General features: G+C 33.6%; 1 protein-coding gene across 1 annotated transcript in view; it reads right to left on the bottom strand.

Annotated features, from left to right (window-relative positions):
* LOC148596644 (uncharacterized) overlaps positions 1-19,455 on the bottom strand; it is a 42,622-nt gene that overhangs the window by 20,233 nt on the left and 2,934 nt on the right. Inside the window, exons 2-3 of the mRNA XM_088562871.1 lie at positions 15,565-15,679; positions 753-4,758 (exon numbers count right to left, since the gene is read on the bottom strand). Coding sequence (XP_088418997.1) covers positions 753-4,758; positions 15,565-15,618 — 4,060 coding nt within the window. The 5' untranslated portion in view covers positions 15,619-15,679. The remainder of the gene's footprint in view (positions 1-752; positions 4,759-15,564; positions 15,680-19,455) is intronic.

Below are 19,455 nucleotides of genomic sequence, written 5' to 3'. Positions count from 1 at the left end.
GAGTTAATTCACATTGAAATCCCATAGTTTATATTGTATTTTATTGTCATTTACAGAATTATCTCCCTTAATTTTAAATTCTACACAGCATTCTATACATTTTTTATCTCTTATGAACAAATATTCTATGAAAAGCCAAATGTTAACTTCTGTTTACAATAACATTTTAAGCCAAATTTTACACCTGCAAAAATAACCCACTATATGATAACTTAACCTAAAGAAGAAACGGAAAAACATAGTTACAAAAACATTAAAGGAAAAACATAGTTACAAAAACAATATACAAAATATCTACTAAGCTTTTAATAGAAGTTGAGAAATCTATCACAGAAAAGTGAAATGGATAGACAGACTGACAGACGGACAAGGTGATTGCACTTTACAGTAAGAATGTAATGGAAAAGTTGGAATACAAAGAACTTACTTTTACATGGCATATTAAGTACCAGTCCATATAAAATTCAGACACTTTCCATAATAAAGTGATTCATGGTAAAGAAAAACCCACCTAACAAACAATACTTTTTCAATCTACATATGTTATTTTTTTACTTAACAGTTGTCCTTTTCATATTCAGATCTGCACTTTTGAGAAAATCATAAATTTATCTCCCACTAAAATCAACCAAATCAAACAAAATCAAGAAAGATAACTCTAACAAAGTGACAATTTCACAAGATTGAGAGTACAATGAGTTTTCAGTTGGAAACCTAAAACATGACATATTAAATATTACTATAAAACATACCAGTACTTGTCTGGTTGACATCCTGCTTTAATGATGTCACTGCCTGTGGGTTTGTTGATGGTTCTTCCTCCTGACTACTACTATTACTATTCTGTTGTCGTTTTGGTGACATATGAGGACTTATTGCATGGAAAGAAACTTCAGAAGCAAAACTGACGCTTTTCCTTTTTCCATTCAATTCTTTTTCTGATTCTGCTTCAGTTTCTTTCTCTTGGGTTTTCGGACGCAGTTTTACAATTGTTTTGTCTTGATCATCTGAATGTTTTTCTTCGATATATAACACAACAGGCTGTGCATTCTCCTCCTCATTCTTACAAACAAAGTACTCTCCAGACTCGTCTTGCAAGAGAATAATTTCTTCACAAGCATATGAATGTCTATTTTTCTTTTGAACATTTTTTACTTGTTGTTCTTCTTGACCAAGATCAAAAGTGTCAGAGAGAGATCTTGTACGAAGGAACTGACGTTTCCTCAGACATGACTTAAGAGGTTTTTTGTCAAAGTTTGGGAAGAAGCTACCACTTCCTGATGACCCAGATTCACTAGAAAGTTGAATATGATAGTCAAACTTACGTCTACGCACCACAACTTCCTCATTTTCCCATCCTTCAATATGACCTTGACCTTTTTCATGACCTTTAAAACAGTTGACACAATAAGCATTACCATAGAGATAGTCATTTTCATGGTGACACATATCTCTCTCTGGAGAAGAGACTGGTGTGTTCTCCTCCTGTAAAGCATACAGACGTTCAAGATGAAGAGAACCATTGGATGAACAATGGCTACTATTATTGCTAGGGCTTCTTGCTGGTTTGCTTTTATGTTTTTGGTCTAAATTCCCAGGATGAATTTCATTAGTATATCTCGACACTTTTTTATCTACAGTTTTTTGTTTCGAATGTTGCCTGGATTTATCAGGGTTTGAAGGAATACTTATATTGCCACTGTCACTCAAGTTTTCACTCAGATAATCTCCCTTGTTTGTGTTCTCCACATGAGGAGGATAGAAGATCAAGCGTTCAATGTCAGTACTTGGACTGCTATTATTAGCTCCCCTATCAGTGCTGTATCCTGGATCAATACCAGAAGAGGTAGAACTGGTAAACCCACTACTACTGGAACCAGACTCAGCACAATGTCGGGAACAACTGTGTGACCTTGCTGGAGCTGAATGTGACCTATGACCTTTACTTCTACTTCTTGAGCTACTACGGCAACAGTGAGATAAATTTTCAGTTGACAGCCGAGTGCTCAAACTTTTTGTGACTTTATCACTATCGACAACAGTTGGTATAAAGACTGGAACTGGCATTGCCACGGGTAGCGGATCAAACAAAGAAATGAAGGTCCCATCATCATGTTTATCTTCTATGTATTTATAATCCACAAAACTTAGATCCGGTAGAGACTTATGAGAATAAAACATGGTTTTCTTTAAAACCTTGGGATTTTGTCTACGAGCTGAATCAGCACTTTTTGATCGAGGAATATTATGACCTTTAGCTTTCCCAAGGTCATATCTGGGTAGGATATTGTCTACCTCTTTGAAATCATGAGAAATAAGCTTAAGAACTTCATTTTTATCCAATAGATTAGAATCATCAAGTTCAGATTTAGGAGGTGCACTATATGTTTCTTTTCTGACATTTATTTTTGGTTTTGGAATTTCAGGTCTTCCTTCTATAGTAGGAGTTGTTTGTTGTGCATATTCCTTTGTATTATCGGCCAATTCTTGAACATTTGTTTGAATACCACAATCTCTAGCACAAGGTGGAAACTGGTTCCCAAAATTTTTAGTGCCACACCACAGGGTAACAGTTGTAGGTGACACTATTGTGTCTTTGTTCTTGATAAGACTTTCTGTTTGACAACTCTTATTGATTTTGTTGTCAGTTTTTTCCTTGTCTAACCAGTCTAGAATACGTTTGTGTGTATAATATCCAAGTTTACCATCTTTAAACACCTGATGCGATCCTGTCAGTGTGTTGGTACTGTGAGATCCATCACGACAGAAATCACAGTGAGCGCTTGCTCCAATTTTACTCTCCTTACATACTACATTGTGAAACAAAATTTGTTCAATGTTAGCCATACACTCTGGGGATACAGGGTTGGACTGATTCCTTACTCGCTGGTAAAGATCTAGTAAATATGCAGAGTGGCGTCTGCAATGGAAGCTCTCTGCAATTCTCTGAACATCATGACCATGACATGTCAGTGAAGAACCTGACTGCCATGTTTGTAAACAAATGTCTGGCATGCTTCTACTCCGAGATGGATCTAAAATATTATCCAGCTTTCCAAGTTTCTTTAAACTTTTAACTTGTTTCCATGACGTCACTGATTTTTGTCGTGACCTTGACCTTGTGGGTGAGCTGTGACTTTCACCACAAGAATTGTTCAAATGACAAGCAAAACAAATTTTCTGTCCAAGTTTGAATTGTCTCCCCTTAGTTGGCGACAAGCGTCTAAATGTTCGCTTTGTTGGGGATGACACAGGCTCACTACAAGGTTTTTCATCAGAATATTCACTTGATCCTGAAAGTTCACTAGTTTGTTCCTGTAGTGCTGTCAAGGTTTGAAACTTAGCAAGTCTACTTCCAACTGGTTTTTTATGGTAGTTATTTCCAGCCATACAAATATGAAAGCTTTCAGAAGATTCATCTCCGACATCTTCATTAGAACAAACAGTCACATGATTCTGATTATAGCTATTCTGACCTTGACTTGAACAGTTTGAGTTGATAGAGTTACTCTGTTCAGAGTAAGATTCAGTATGACCAGCCGAGCCATCAAACGACAGAAAATACTCCTCCTTTCGAGGGTAACAGTCTAAATTCAAATTCCCATCACTAGAAGTCTCACTCCCATTTAAATCCATACGTGCTTTTTCCTTAGCAATTTTGTCTAAACTGTCAGTCGAGTCCTCCTGTGATACCATCTGAACATCACCAGATAGAGGCGGTGTAAACAGAGGATTGTCACTAAATTCCAACATGTCACTGGAGCACATCATCTCACGTTCACTAGAGGAAACGTCCATATTGGAATGATGGCTCACAGAAATTTCAGACTCATCTGGACAAAACAAGTTATGTGCACTGTGCATTATACCAGATGACTTTGTGTTTTTAAAGCTTAAATAACTTCCTGTTACCATATTTGGAAATTCTACATCTTCCGGTGGATCTGGACCAAGATTCAATGCGGGGGTAGACTCCCGTAAATTTGTATCAAACTGAACTGTAAAGTCCTCATCGTAGAAGTAATCATTCCCTATACCATCCTCTTGCGAGTTTCCAGACGGTAAACTGGTACTGCTATTGTCACAGTCATTGGAATCAGTTTTACGTATAGATCTTTTCTCAGCATGAGTAGGTGAACCTTTTGAACTGAAGGAAAAGTTATCTAAACTACTATTGTCATCAACTTTTGTATCGTCACTTGTTTGTACATTTTGAATGATAACATTTTCTTGCGAGTCACATGACAAACATCGTTTAGTTGGTGAAGTATCTTTGCGATTGAGTGAGTTGTTTTTATTTGCTTCCTGTTTGATTGAAGACCACGTTCTTGTTGGGCTAGTATTACTACCAGACGACGATGACGTAGAAGAACTACTCTGTCCAGAGTTTGATTTCAACTCCATATTTTCAATACTTGTTTTCTTAATACTTGCCCAAGTTTTTAGGCCACTGCTCTGTGAGTCACCTGAAGATGAGCAATCACTACTGCCACTTGATGAGTTCTTCTTTTCCTTCTTAGGTGACATTTGTTGCCATGTGACAGCATTAGCCACAAATTTCAAGTCTGGTTTGTTCAAAATTTTGTTGGTTGGTGAATTATCAACATTATCTGCCACTGTTGTGATGTCATCAGTGTTATTTATAACCAGATTGTCACAGATCTTTTCCTCCATATTTGTAAGGTTTAATTTGATTGGCTGGTTTAGGTTGCCTGCGATCACATGGGGTCCATTTGCCCAGGCTTTTCCGACCAATCCCTGTAAAGATATTTCAAACTTAAGAGACAATCTACAATTCCTCAATATGTACTTACAGTACTCCAAAAACTTTCAGTAATTTCACATTTATGTTATGCCTGTTAAGAGGGAGATAAAGCGTGATGACCTGAGTATAATTTTGCTAGAAATCAAAATACAAAGAAAAAATAAAAATATAAAATCTATAATATACTAATACTTTGTAATCAATTTTTGAGTAATCAGTAACAAAAGGATTAATTAATTGTTGATTGTAACATAAACATTGTATTTATATCAATTTAATAAGCCATTTAGAACTTAATTTGTACAATATTTTTACTATGAGGGAAAATTTGGAGAGAGAGGGAGATTTATGTCTCCCACTTGGGAAACTTTCTCAAAGAGAGATATTGACCCAAAAAGAGAGAGTCTTCCTCCTTAAGAGGGAGAGTTAACAGGTATGTTATGTCTGCATCTAAGTTAAAACTGACAGAAATAAAAGTTTATCATTTTTAAATCAGAGTACCATAGTGATAAAGCTACACATCTTAACATGTAGTTACAGTGGATTTACGTGGACTGTTTCAGATTTATTTTTTTAGAAATGGCCTATTGTTAGAATTACCATGTAATAGGGTACAGCCATTACAAAATATGGATGACTGCTTGAAGAAGATTTCATCTGGATGAATTTTGTATCTCAGCATGTTGTACAAATAACTATATTTTTACCTCATTCTAGTATTTTACAAACATCTACAATTCCATTTAAAGAATTAATTACTATAATGTATAAAGGTTGCTGGAATTAAATTGTCTTAAATAGACAGTTATGACATGCAGTACAATAGTTTATTTCAGACAATGTACTTTACTGAGAAAGAACTTCTGCTAATGACAAATTCTACAGCAAGATTTGACAGACTTATATTAGTTTTACATTACATGCTATAATTTTGTTAAGACGTAAAAAATTATTGTTAAAAATTATTGTACCATCATCAAAAGTATGCCACAATAATAAACATGCAATGTAATCTCCTTTTGGTGCCTCAGTAATTAGATCCCCTTGAGAACCCCAAATACCTGATGAAGGTAACCATCCTATCTCTCTGTTAATGTTATGTAATTATAAGATGGTTCTGACTAAATTCTGGATTTCATCCAAAACTATCTTCTAATGACTTGCATCTATTGAGAAGTTACACTTTTTCTTACTTTTGTGTAAAGATCTTATCATCATGACATCATAATCAGAATATCAAAAAAAGTTTAATACAACTTAAAAGACTTTTAGAATCTGTTATATGGTAAAGGGTTATCTCTCCTTTCAAGTTTTTGCTAGTAGAGTATAAATAGATGTATCTGATACTTGTAATAAAATGCTAACTGGGACAACCACACATTCAAACTCTAAATAGCAAAACATTCAAATACATCATTTAAAATCTAAATGGAACATATTTTCAAGCTTTAGAAGCAATATTCCATTATTTAAATGCAAAACACACAAAAAGAATCAGTTCTATTTTATCATAAGACAGCTTGAAGATCAGGGTGTCTCTATTTAAACATGGGTAGCTAGAGGACTATTTTGTAATATGTGTAAATGTCCTTACCTTAAAATCAAAGAATTTCATTGTTCAATACAAGCTCTCATATCATTTGTCAATACTAAAATTGTCATAATAGTATAACGTCCAATTAAAGTGATCAATTTTCCACTCTGTACCACATAATTCATATTGATTAGAGCCAATTATCCAAGTCTTGCAATCGATTATGGAACAAAAACTTCATAACAGCATTAATTTGTGTTGCTAATTCAGTTTGGACTCTAAATTGTTTTTTATTTTTTCTTCCATATGTTTGACATATCTCAAGGCATAATATATCATCTAACCAGCAGCCATCTTGAATATTGTAGTGTTTCACTGTTGTAATGCTGTACAAAAAAAATCTGGCTGAGGAAGGGAATCAATAAAATTGTATTACCACTATATTGTATAACGGCCAAAATTCCAAGTCTAATTTTTAAGAAATTTTCACATTTTTCAGCAGATTTTTAACCATCTGCTTTTGATCATCTGATATTATACTTGTTGAAAATCAATCATAACAAGAAAGAAACAAATATCCAAATTCCACATGAACATACCAGGATCTTAAATATTCAGTATCATATCAAGAGATGATAGTTATTTTGCCAAGAATAGAGATAGAAATTCATCTAAATCCTCATCTATCCTTGAGTATCTCTTCAATTGTTCATCTAGAATGTAGTGGGCTGACTAATTACCAAGCAGAGAGTTTGGACAATATCCAACTATATTGTACCAAGGCTTAACATTATTAACTACTGTTGGTGAACTTCTGTTCTTAGGTAATGTACTTACTATGGTTTATAATTATTAATTAATGTCTTATACTTCTACAAGGCAGAACTAACAGACATTAATTGGGAATAACTAATGCCATCATCAAGAGGTCAAGGGCAATAACCCCATATCTGTGAACCAAATGAGGGTTTTACTACATCAAGGCAGAACTAATTGACAGTACCTGGGAATATCTAAAGGTCAAGAGCAATATTTGGGTCCCCCAGCAGCTGTTTTCAGGGAAATGATAGAGTTCATAAATGACAGAACTAGGACAGTTTGTTAAGAACTGATATTGTCATCTAGAAATCAAGGGCAATAACTCTGAATCTTGTGTCAATTAATTAGAACTACTGCACACTACCTATGAGTCACCAGAGGTCAAACGCAATAAAATCATATAAAATGAAAGGTTTAACATCATAGAGGCAGAAGAAGACATATTATATCAAATACATGTCAAGGGCAATAACTCCTTTCAGTTGAAAAAGTTATATACTTCTTTCAAATCTGAGCTAATAGACACTTCATATAATAATATAACATGAAAAAAATGCTTTAAAACAATTCACAAATTAAACGATCTGGACAACAGGACATTCTGAGCACCTTATAGTATATTGTATACAGGTATTCTCTATGAATGGGTCATTTTATAGACTTTTTGGACAGCTATATATTTCATAATAATCACCTTTGTGATTGCTTGTTGTGTGATAGTATAGCTGCAGCCTGGTGTGAGGGTTTTCTCGTTGTTCATTGAAGACCCATGGGTAGCCAATAAATGCTCCCACTAATACTGTTAATTTTTAATTCATGGATACCAATTTTCATGGATTAGGGGGAAACACAAGTTCATGGAGTCTTGAATTTGCAGAGTTTGACGTTTTCAATAAAAAACATCAATGAAAATCTTCTTTTACTGTGTTTTGCCCTACCCACAAAAACCATGAAAATTGGTACCCCACGAACATTAGTAATTTCACAGCATAAATCCATACATGATATTTTAAATAAATTTCATTGGGAGCTTAAGATAATCGTGACGATACAGATGGATGGAATGAGGGATGGATTGACAGATGGACAATATGATTTCAATATACCACTTCTTGTTGAATGAGAGTGTTAAAAGATTAAGCTTGTGACGATTAAATGATTTTACAAGTTTGTTAAGAATTACCTGTCAAAATGAAACAGATGCCAAAATATTAAGCACTCCACATAAAAATCATGCAAAATGTGATTCATGGTTGGAGAGCCTACATATTTTTATGTTTGATATTTTGCTTAAAATGTCATAGTCACAGAAAGTAACATGTGGCTTTTCATATAACCCTTGTTCATGGGAGATAAAAATTATATAGAATGTACTGAGAATTAAAAATTTACAGAGTGTAAATGACAAAAAAATGCAATAGAAACTATTGGATTTTCCATGTGGACTATTTCCTAAGAGCAGACCTATTTGAATTAATAATTATACATTTCATCATATAGACCTATGAAGCAACTGAACAAAAAAAATAAAAATATGTAGCCTTTTTTTAAGGTGTATCACATTTTACAGAATTTGCATGATTCTTACAAAGACTGCCAATGTAATACCAAAACAGGAAGAAAGCAATACCATATTTTACTGAAATATTGACTTCCTTATGACATTATAAGTATTTTGGTCTTATTAAACCCCATGATCTATATATGCTGTAGAAGGCATTGAACACACAGTTACCTTTCAAAAATAAGATTTCCAACTACTCAAACTGAACTACAATCTTTTAAATTTTCAGTTTTATCACTTAAAAGTGGGAATAAACAAAGTTTATATTGATTTTAATGATTTTTGCAACTCAGCAAAATGTCGGCTACAAGGACGGATAAAATTTACTATAATCAATTCTAGTACAAATTTTACAGCCATGAATAAAGGTTGAACATTAGCCAGAAGTTACAGACCATAAACAGAGTGGGGAACAGACAGACAGACTGAGAAAAGAGACAAAAACAATGCTATTTTCTTGGAAAGATGGTTCTAAGTTATTAGAGAGCTCTTACTGAGTTTTTGTTTTTTGTCAGATAGGGGAGGAGAAACTGTTTTTTGAGGGGGACAGGAAAATCTTTTTTTTTTGCCAGAAAGTCAAGAAAAAGCTTTCACAGTCTAAAACTGTTTATGATAGAAAGATTATACCCAATTTTTGAAAAAAAACTACATAAATGTTTACAAATTGAACATTTTCCTGTTTTATAAAGTTTGAGGCAATACAATCATGACATTTAAAAAATCTGAAGTGTCTTTTTAAAAGCAGCTCAAGACAAAATGTAATGTATATCAAACTCTATTTACCTTATATGTATAGATTACTCCATTTTTGTGAGCTCTCGCGTCAGAAAATAAATAAATAGTGCAGTATAGACTGCAAGAATCGATGTTCTATATTTGGTTGGAAATACCAAGATACATTAATATCCTGTTATCAATATCACCAATTACTGACTTTATTCAATGGTTAGCTAATATACAAAGGAAGGCATAATTTGATTGATAATGAACTAGCAAAATTGACCGTTTTACATGAACAAAGTTTATCTAACTTAGTTAAAGTAGATTAATATTACTTTTATGATAAAAAAAACTTAGACACAGTGAAATGATAATTGTTCATTGATTTGTATCTTTGACATTTTTTATGATCAAATCACATAACTGAATCTCATACAAATTTTTATTTTTCCCTTAATTTTAAAAAGGTGTCAATCAAATTATGTCATACATGTAAAAATTTGTTAAATGAACTAAATTATCTAAACAATTTCATGGTTAGCTATTAATAATCTCATCCCCATTACAGCCAGTAAAATAGTTCACTTTAGAGAAATAGAACATACCAGTAGTCTATTTTTACCTGATAAAACATCTGTAGTTAACAGATGAGATCCAACAAGTTACAAAGGGTATAAATAAAAGAAAACACTAGTTAAGTGAGGCAAAAAATTTAAGGGGGGGGTATTTTGGGAAAAAGTAAGATTTCATGCAAAACAAACGCCAAGTTCGGGGGGGGGGGGGCTCATCCCTTATAAAACTGCTTGGTTTACCAGGTAATTGTCATTCATTCATAAGGAAGACCAACTCTTTCATTGTACTTGCTGAAATAATATTTCCTCTTTCATCTACCCTGGACTTGACTTTTTATGAGCAACTCAGCGGGTGTTTCTAGAAAAGCAGAGGATGCTTACCCTACCAGTGCACCTGCTCCCAGTTTTTAGTGGAGTCCGAGTTGCTCATTTGCTTTTGTTACTTTGTATGTATGATTTTAGTTACTCTATGTTCTTTGTGGTGTGTGTCTGTTTTCCATGTCTGGTCTTTGTCCCTGGATCACATTCTTTTGATTAACACTATAACCTTGGTTCCCTTGATTACTCTTTCAATACTGTACTTAAGTTCAAAAGAAAGTATCTAACCATTTTGAACTTCAGCATCTGTTTTTGTGGCGGAGTTTAAAATATCACCCCAACTATAATCAATACTCACCCTTACAGCCAAAGTACCATCCCCAAATAACCCTCACATCACATAATAAATCTTCATATCACCCCCTAATAACCCCCGTATCACCCCATACTTGGGTTACAACAGTCTCCCACTATTTCTACGGAACATTATTGATCCAACCTCATCAGAATATCGGAAAACTTGTTGCCATTTTTACTGAGGTCATGGCATTATCTATTGATTATAACAGTAAAACCTGTCTAAACCAAACCATCCTGTATTTTGAAAATGTGTTTGGTTTGGACAGGTTTTTGATTAACCAAGGTTCAATTTACATATAAATTAATGTAAACATGATAAAAGGATTTTTAAAAATGTGGTTTATAAAGGTTTTGGGGGTATCAATGGTGTGGTTTAGACAGGTTTCAGGGTTATCAATGATTTTGGTTTAGACAGATTTCAGGGTTATCAATGATACTTAACCCAACCCCCAAAGCATGATGAACACACAAATGGATTGGATTGACAGTTTGTTAGTTTGTTTGTTGGGGTTTAATGTTCGAGCAGCAATATTTCAGCTATATTCAGACGATGGATTGACAGAGTCAAAACAATTGCCAGGCCTGCCTTCTCGGTTAGTAATGCAAGTAAAAATCAGGTTGCTAAATTCTTCCTGCAGATTTTTTAACTCACATTTTTGGTTCAGGGTATGACATTAACATTTTATGAACCTTGTCCTGTCAAGCAAGTCAATGAAAATTCTACTCGCTCAAATTGAAATCTAGGTTTTCCTTTAGTAAATGAAGGCTGAATAATAAATTAGATTTGGTTGTCCTCCAGGCAAGTATAATTCAACTTTTACCTGTCCTCATGGTAGTTTCGTGTGTACCAGGCAATAAGACAACTGGAACATCATACCCTGCAGTTGTTGTTAACAGTTTCCAGATACCTTTACTTTCATATAAAAAATTCCTATCTGAGATGTTGAGGATACCATCAGTTCATGTCTACCTTTGAAAGAACTCAATAAATCATCTACCATCAGTTCATGTCTACCTTTTAAAGAACTCAATAAATCATCTACCATCAGTTCATGTCTACCTTTGAAAGAACTCAACAAATCATCTACCATCAGTTCATGTCTACCTTTGAAAGAACTCAATAAATCATCTACCATCAGTTCATGTCTACCTTTGAAAGAACTCAATAAATAATCTCCATTAAACCATTTATATAATGATTCAGGCATAATGTCATCATCTACTGTGACATCAGCATTAATGTCCACCATCACGCTTATGATCATTGATACATTGATAATCTAACTTACAAAAAAATAATGAAGCAATTAGTAACTATTTAATCCTTAATTTATATATTCATTTCATCTTTCCAACAATTTGATTACCATGGTTACAGAATTGGAATACAACAAACAAAGAAATAAAGCTTACTCACAATGACCAGTTTAGACCTGTTTATGCTACATTAAGATAAGCCATATTTTATGAAAATGATCCGTAAAATCTTGAACTTTGTATGATTTTATCATAGGTACTATGGAGAGATGTACATTCCCATGAGCTTAATTATAAGTCAAAATTTTTAGACATTATGGAGTCTTATTCAGTCAGAGTAAACACCTCAGTTAACTGACATAGGGTGACAATAAAAAAAAAATGATCATTTAATAGGAGTAGGTACAGTACATACAGATCATGCTGTCCATCCCAAGTTCTAACCTGAAACTACTTAATAGAATTTAATGAAACTTTCACAAATTCTTTATTACATGATACTATTGTGCACCTTCTACTTTATTTTTCCATTTGAAAGAATTTAGGGGTTTTCTGTTCCAAATATGGACTCTGTCATTGATCCACCAAGAGGGACCATCTTCCAATCCACAACTCTTCTAAAACCACTGAATGGATTTTGATGGAATTTCTTCAAACTTTATCAACTAATGCAATTTTGCCCCTCCAATTTGCCTATAGGTTGTATAAGGAGGGGAGTGAGGGTGTCCCCAAATAAAATTTGCTCACAGTAATTTCCAGTGTAATATAATGCAGGTTTATCCTGTAATAGGGCTAAGATCATGTCACTTATCATAAGTTATATCTAGTACATGTACTAGTGGACTCACACCTTGTCTGCAGACCAAATTTTGTCCCATATTTTAAACTTCCACATTTGACACATGATTATTTAATGCACAGCGGATCTCTTCCTGTCAGACAGAAAACAGACCTGCAGTGGTTCTAAGGTCATAAGCTCAATTCATCAAGATTGCAGTTCTGAAAATTTTGTCCTATATTAAATGGGCCTGTTACAAACAATTTGTCAATACTGTCAAGAATCTGATTAATTTCTAAAAAGAATTTCTATCAGTACTTTTAGAATGTTTTATGAAATATTTGTCACAGAGGTATTTATTAATTTCATGCCCCTGAAATTCGTTGTACCCTTGCAAGGTTACATCCACTTTCTGAAGTAACACTTCATGTACTATGAGCAAGATCTGAAAAGGCACTCCCAATCAAAGCTAATTTTGAAGCTGGAAAATGTATACCCAATACAAGGCCGTAGCCAGGGCGTGCAACAGGTGCAATCACACCCCCCTTCTGGAAAAAAAAACAACTTTGATTTACATCTTAATCTGTAATTAAAGAGAAATCATACCAGATAACCAAGTAAAATTGCTTATCAGTGATCAGTTCGCACCCCCATTCAGATAACCTGGCTACTGCCCTGCAATAAGTTAATATGGAGTAATATCATGTACATCTTTCTGAGATTCTAAATGATATAAAACATCATCAAAACCTATTACATGTGCAGGCTTTGTAAAGTACCAGTAATATTCTCTAAACCTGTGAAACTCCACCAGTAACATTCTCTAAACCTGTGAAACCAGTAATTCTCTAAACTTGTGAAACCAGTAATTCTCTGAACTTGTGAAACCAGTACCATTCTCTAAACCTGTGAAACCCCACCAGTACCATTCTCTAAACCTGTGAAACCCCACCAGTAACATTCTCTAAACCTGTGAAACCAGTGCTATTCTCTAAACCTGTGAAACCAGTACCATTCTCAAAACCTGTGAAACCAGTAACACTCTCTAACCCTGTAAAACCAGTAACATTCTCTAACCCTGTAACAGTCTCTAAACCTGTGAAACCAGTAACATTCTCTAACCCTGTAACAGTCTCTAAACCTGTGAAACCAGTAACATTCTCTAACCCTGTAACAGTCTCTAAACCTGTGAAACCAGTAACATTCTCTAAACCTGTAACAGTCTCTAAACCTGTGAAACCAGTAACATTCTCTAACCCTGTAACAGTCTCTAAACCTGTGAAACCCCACCAGTAACATTCTCTAAACCTGTGAAACCAGTGCTATTCTCTAAACCTGTGAAACCAGTACCATTCTCAAAACCTGTGAAACCAGTAACACTCTCTAACCCTGTAAAACCAGTAACATTCTCTAACCCTGTAACAGTCTCTAAACCTGTGAAACCAGTAACATTCTCTAACCCTGTAACAGTCTCTAAACCTGTGAAACCAGTAACATTCTCTAACCCTGTAACAGTCTCTAAACCTGTGAAACCAGTAACATTCTCTAAACCTGTAACAGTCTCTAAACCTGTGAAACCAGTAACATTCTCTAACCCTGTAACAGTCTCTAAACCTGTGAAACCAGTAACATTCTCTAAACCTGTGAAACTCAACTTAGAATGAACTTCTATAGCAACTTAAATTACAACCACAACATGCTATTTTGTACATCAATTAATAAACTGTATAAACATCAAAGCTGACACCTTCGTAGTGAAATTCAATGCAGATACTGTGAAAGTACTATTGTTTCTGGGGTACCAATTGGTTTTAGTGGGTAGGCTAAACCATGAAAATTGGTTCCCAACAAAAATGAGATTCCCTTTGATCTTTGTACTGAAAACCTCAAAACTAGTAATTCAAGAATCTATGAATTTGTGTTTCTTCCCTAATCCACGAAAATTGGTATCTACAAATTAAAGTACACAGTAGATCTAAGATATATAAATAATAATTACAACACAACAGTCAAGACACATAAATTCATTTGTAGTGATTATGCTTAATGTCATAACACAGGCTTTTTTTTTTGGCATTGCTAACTATTTTTATACCTGTATTAGTGTGATTCAAAAAAAGCAGTTTTCTACTTTGAAATGGAACAGTATCAATTCAAATTACAGCATTGTCATTGTAATTTTGAAGCAAATAAGTATAAAAATGTTCTTATAACACTATCATTGATTTTAACATGAAGCTGTGCAAAACAGCTTACAATGAATATGTGAGCTCCATCTAATATGAAAGTACATTTGTTTGTGGGGTACCAATTTTTGTGGTTTTTGTGGGTTGGCCAAACCTCAGAATTTGCTTCCCAATGAAAAGGAGATTTCCATAGATGTGTTAACTGAAAACCTCGAAACCACAAATTCACAAATCCACGAACTTGTGTTTCTTCCCTAATCCACGAAAATTAGTATCCACAAATTGAAGTACTTTCACAGTATATAATGCCACATCCTAAATTTGAAATCAATCCATCTATTGGGAGTCAAGGTCATTGTAACAAATATTGGATAAATTTGATGATGGATAGCAAAACAGACGGACGGACAAGGTGATTCCAAAATACCACCCATTCATTGAGTTGGGGTATAAAAAAGTATCAGACATAACAATTTTGGCCAAAAGTTTAACCTATTTTTTTCTAGACCAGATCTACCACTTGGAGAAATATCAATAATTTGCAAGATGCCAGAAAAGATGCCCAGTTAAATGTATATTGATACATTTTGTACAGGCATCTACTTTAAACAACTGATAAGGTTTCAACCATGCCAACACTATTTTTAAGGTTGCTTGTCTATGATTTTCTTTCTCCTTCTCTTGACCTTACCTGTTGTAATGTAGAAATGACCTCTGTAGTTTCCCTGTTGTCATTATAGTCCATTTCTGCTCCAGGAACACACCAATTACTTCAGTAGGCCACGCCCACTTACTGGTGGTATGACCTAGAAGTGGGAAAGAAAAATAAATTTATTGGGCAACTGGAAACATATCAACAAGTTCTGCAGTATTTACAAAGCGAGGATTTAAAGGTATAACTATAAACCTGAAAAAATATTGACTATTTTTCATAAAAATGTACAGCAAGATTTACTTGGTAAATTTAGAAAAACAAAATCATTTAATTTTTTTCCTGCATTCTAGACTTGTATACACCTAGTTATTTTTTTTTGTATTCCATTCCCCTAAAGTTTTTTTTTTTTTTTTTTTTATATCCTCTGTAACCTGAAATCCAGGATTATCTCAGATTTTTCTTGAATGTTAATCACAGTAATAAGACATATCAACAGAGCGATAAACAGAATCAAAATAAAAATCTATGGTCATTCAGTTTCTCCATGCATCTCTTTTAACATTTGGAAAGTTCGTTGCAAGAAACTTCCGCCCTGACATGGAGACTTTAACATAGATTTGTAAAACCAAATCTGATGTAAAAATTCATGATTTACTTTTCAGTATTTTTCATAGAAAATATTGTCATTTTATATGGGAGATTCCAAAATTTTCATTGTTTTGTTGAAGTCCCCCCTCCACCAAATGTGAGAGAGATAATAGGTACATATGTATGTCTATGAAACATGAACATGATGAAATTAAGATCCGTTTCTTAAACTCCTCAGGTTTGATAATACAAATTCTTTACAGGGATGGATCCAGGATTTTATTAATGGGAAACGTAATTAAGTGAATCAGAAAAAAGGACAACAGATTATGACATGTTTAATGAAGATAAATTGCCATATTCAGAAGATTATTATAATGAAAGTAATTAATGGATGTTTAAATCTATTGTATTAAGTAAATATGTGCAAATATTGACAAATAAAACAATATATTTACCACTCAGTGGTCATGTGATGGGGTCACCAATTCACGGATCGATGACTGATCAGAAACTGATCAGTGATTGATAACTGATTGCAATTATAGTTGCATGGATCGATTCAAGTTCTGCACCAGGATTAAATTGTAATATTGTGCTGAATAGCTCTTAGTACTCAGTTTTGGGGTCACACAGGTAATACAATTTTTTTTTTACAGATATATCGCACATTCAACAATGATCAATCAATTACAGATCTGTTTATATTACTTGATGACAATCCATATATTTCACAGTATTCTTTGGAAATGACCCGTAAAATCCTGAACTTTCTGAAATTTTAGGCTAAAAACCACTAATTCCACTTCCCATAGGCTTCTATGCTAATTTCACAATATTCAATGCCTTCTCTGGACTTTACCTTAACTTTAACCTGCAGAGGACTATATATCAGCATGATTCTACATATGTCAGCTCACAATCCTCAGAATGGCATGTGGGGTTAGCAGACTTGCAGTGCAGTACTGGTCACCGGAAGTGAAGGGTCTATAAATAGCATGGGAAATCCCAGTGTTTTCACAAGATAGCGGTATATTTAAAAATCATTATGGAGATTTGGCTTCACATCACAAGAAGCAAAATGCACCTATAAAATGTACAGAAATGTTTTTCCTTTCAGAAACTGTTTAAATTTTTTAAATAAGATGAGAACTTTTTTCACAGCACTATGAGGAACAGGGGTAATTTCTAAGTAGGACTATTTTTGCGTACGTTCCAAATGCTCATTGGTTGAATTGGTGGTCTGTAACCTAAAAAGTCACTTTTTGTCTTAGAAAAAATAAATAACTATACAGGTATCTTCCTACACACATACTGAATGCATTTGCAAAGTTTCAGTGAAATGTGACAAGCACTTTTTTAAATATTTGATTTTTAAATATAGGGTAACCAAGTTGCGCGAGCAAAAAAGTGACAATATTCTACCATACTTAAATGCATTAAATATTTGCAAAGAACTTTTTCTGACTTTTCAAATAAAAAAAATCAATCACAACTTGTTTTTTAACAATATTAATAAAGAGATAGATTTAAAAGTAATCTTTTTCTGAGAAATTGGTCTATTTTTAAAAATTTATTTCTGACATGCCTCCCCCTTTTTCTTGATCACATGTCAAAAATCCTAAATCTTTAAATTTTCACAAAAGGTGATATATTTGGCTTTAAATTTGTAAATACAGTGTTTTCACATTAAAACATGACCAGTAAAGGGCACCTAAAGCAAAAAAAGTACTCAATAATGGATTTTCCATGTTGCCATAGGGGAATGCTTATATGGCCTTAACAGCAGTAATGAAAGTGAGTTTTTCCTCATTTCTAACCTAATTTTTGCTCAAATCTACACAAAACTTGATTTCAAGTGCTTATTACCACCATATTTAGGTAAATATAGCCCTCAAAAATTAATATTTGATATTTTTACTAAATTTTCTACACTTTTTACAAGATAGGACATAAAAATCAGCCAAAAAGACCAATTTTCCATAATTTGGACCTATAACTTAACAAAATGCATATTTTGAAGGATTTTTGTAGTGTTTTCCTCTCATGGCAAAGTTAACAAGATCTTCGAGTAGTTTAAAGCTATTTCAAGAAACTTTTCATTTTGCCATGGCTTCAGCTTAAGGCTAAAAACCACTAACTCCACTTCCCATAGGCTTCTATGCTAATTTCACAATATTCAATGCCTTCTCTGGACTTTACCTTAACTTTAACCTGCAGAGGACTATATATCAGCATGATTCTACATATGTCAGCTCACAATCCTCAGAATGGCATGTGGGGTTAGCAGACTTGCAGTGCAGTACTGGTCACCGGAAGTGAAGGGTCTATAAATAGCATGGGAAATCCCAGTGTTTTCACAAGATAGCGGTATATTTAAAAATCATTATGGAGATTTGGCTTCACATCACAAGAAGCAAAATGCACCTATAAAATGTACAGAAATGTTTTTCCTTTCAGAAACTGTTTAAATTTTTTAAATAAGATGAGAACTTTTTTCACAGCACTATGAGGAACAGGGGTAATTTCTAAGTAGGACTATTTTTGCGTACGTTCCAAATGCTCATTGGTTGAATTGGTGGTCTGTAACCTAAAAAGTCACTTTTTGTCTTAGAAAAAATAAATAACTATACAGGTATCTTCCTACACACATACTGAATGCATTTGCAAAGTTTCAGTGAAATGTGACAAGCACTTTTTTAAATATTTGATTTTTAAATATAGGGTAACCAAGTTGCGCGAGCAAAAAAGTGACAATATTCTACCATACTTAAATGCATTAAATATTTGCAAAGAACTTTTTCTGACTTTTCAAATAAAAAAAATCAATCACAACTTGTTTTTTAACAATATTAATAAAGAGATAGATTTAAAAGTAATCTTTTTCTGAGAAATTGGTCTATTTTTAAAAATTTATTTCTGACATGCCTCCCCCTTTTTCTTGATCACATGTCAAAAATCCTAAATCTTTAAATTTTCACAAAAGGTGATATATTTGGCTTTAAATTTGTAAATACAGTGTTTTCACATTAAAACATGACCAGTAAAGGGCACCTAAAGCAAAAAAAGTACTCAATAATGGATTTTCCATGTTGCCATAGGGGAATGCTTATATGGCCTTAACAGCAGTAATGAAAGTGAGTTTTTCCTCATTTCTAACCTAATTTTTGCTCAAATCTACACAAAACTTGATTTCAAGTGCTTATTACCACCATATTTAGGTAAATATAGCCCTCAAAAATTAATATTTGATATTTTTACTAAATTTTCTACACTTTTTACAAGATAGGACATAAAAATCAGCCAAAAAGACCAATTTTCCATAATTTGGACCTATAA

Source organism: Perna viridis, chromosome 15 (genome assembly GCF_037379345.1).
Source record: "Perna viridis isolate PV_CMFRI_1.1 ecotype Kerala chromosome 15, ASM3737934v1, whole genome shotgun sequence".
Lineage (NCBI taxonomy): Eukaryota > Metazoa > Mollusca > Bivalvia > Mytilida > Mytilidae > Perna > Perna viridis.
Note: the sequence above shows the minus strand (reverse complement) of the source record. Positions and strands in the feature narration are given on the sequence as shown.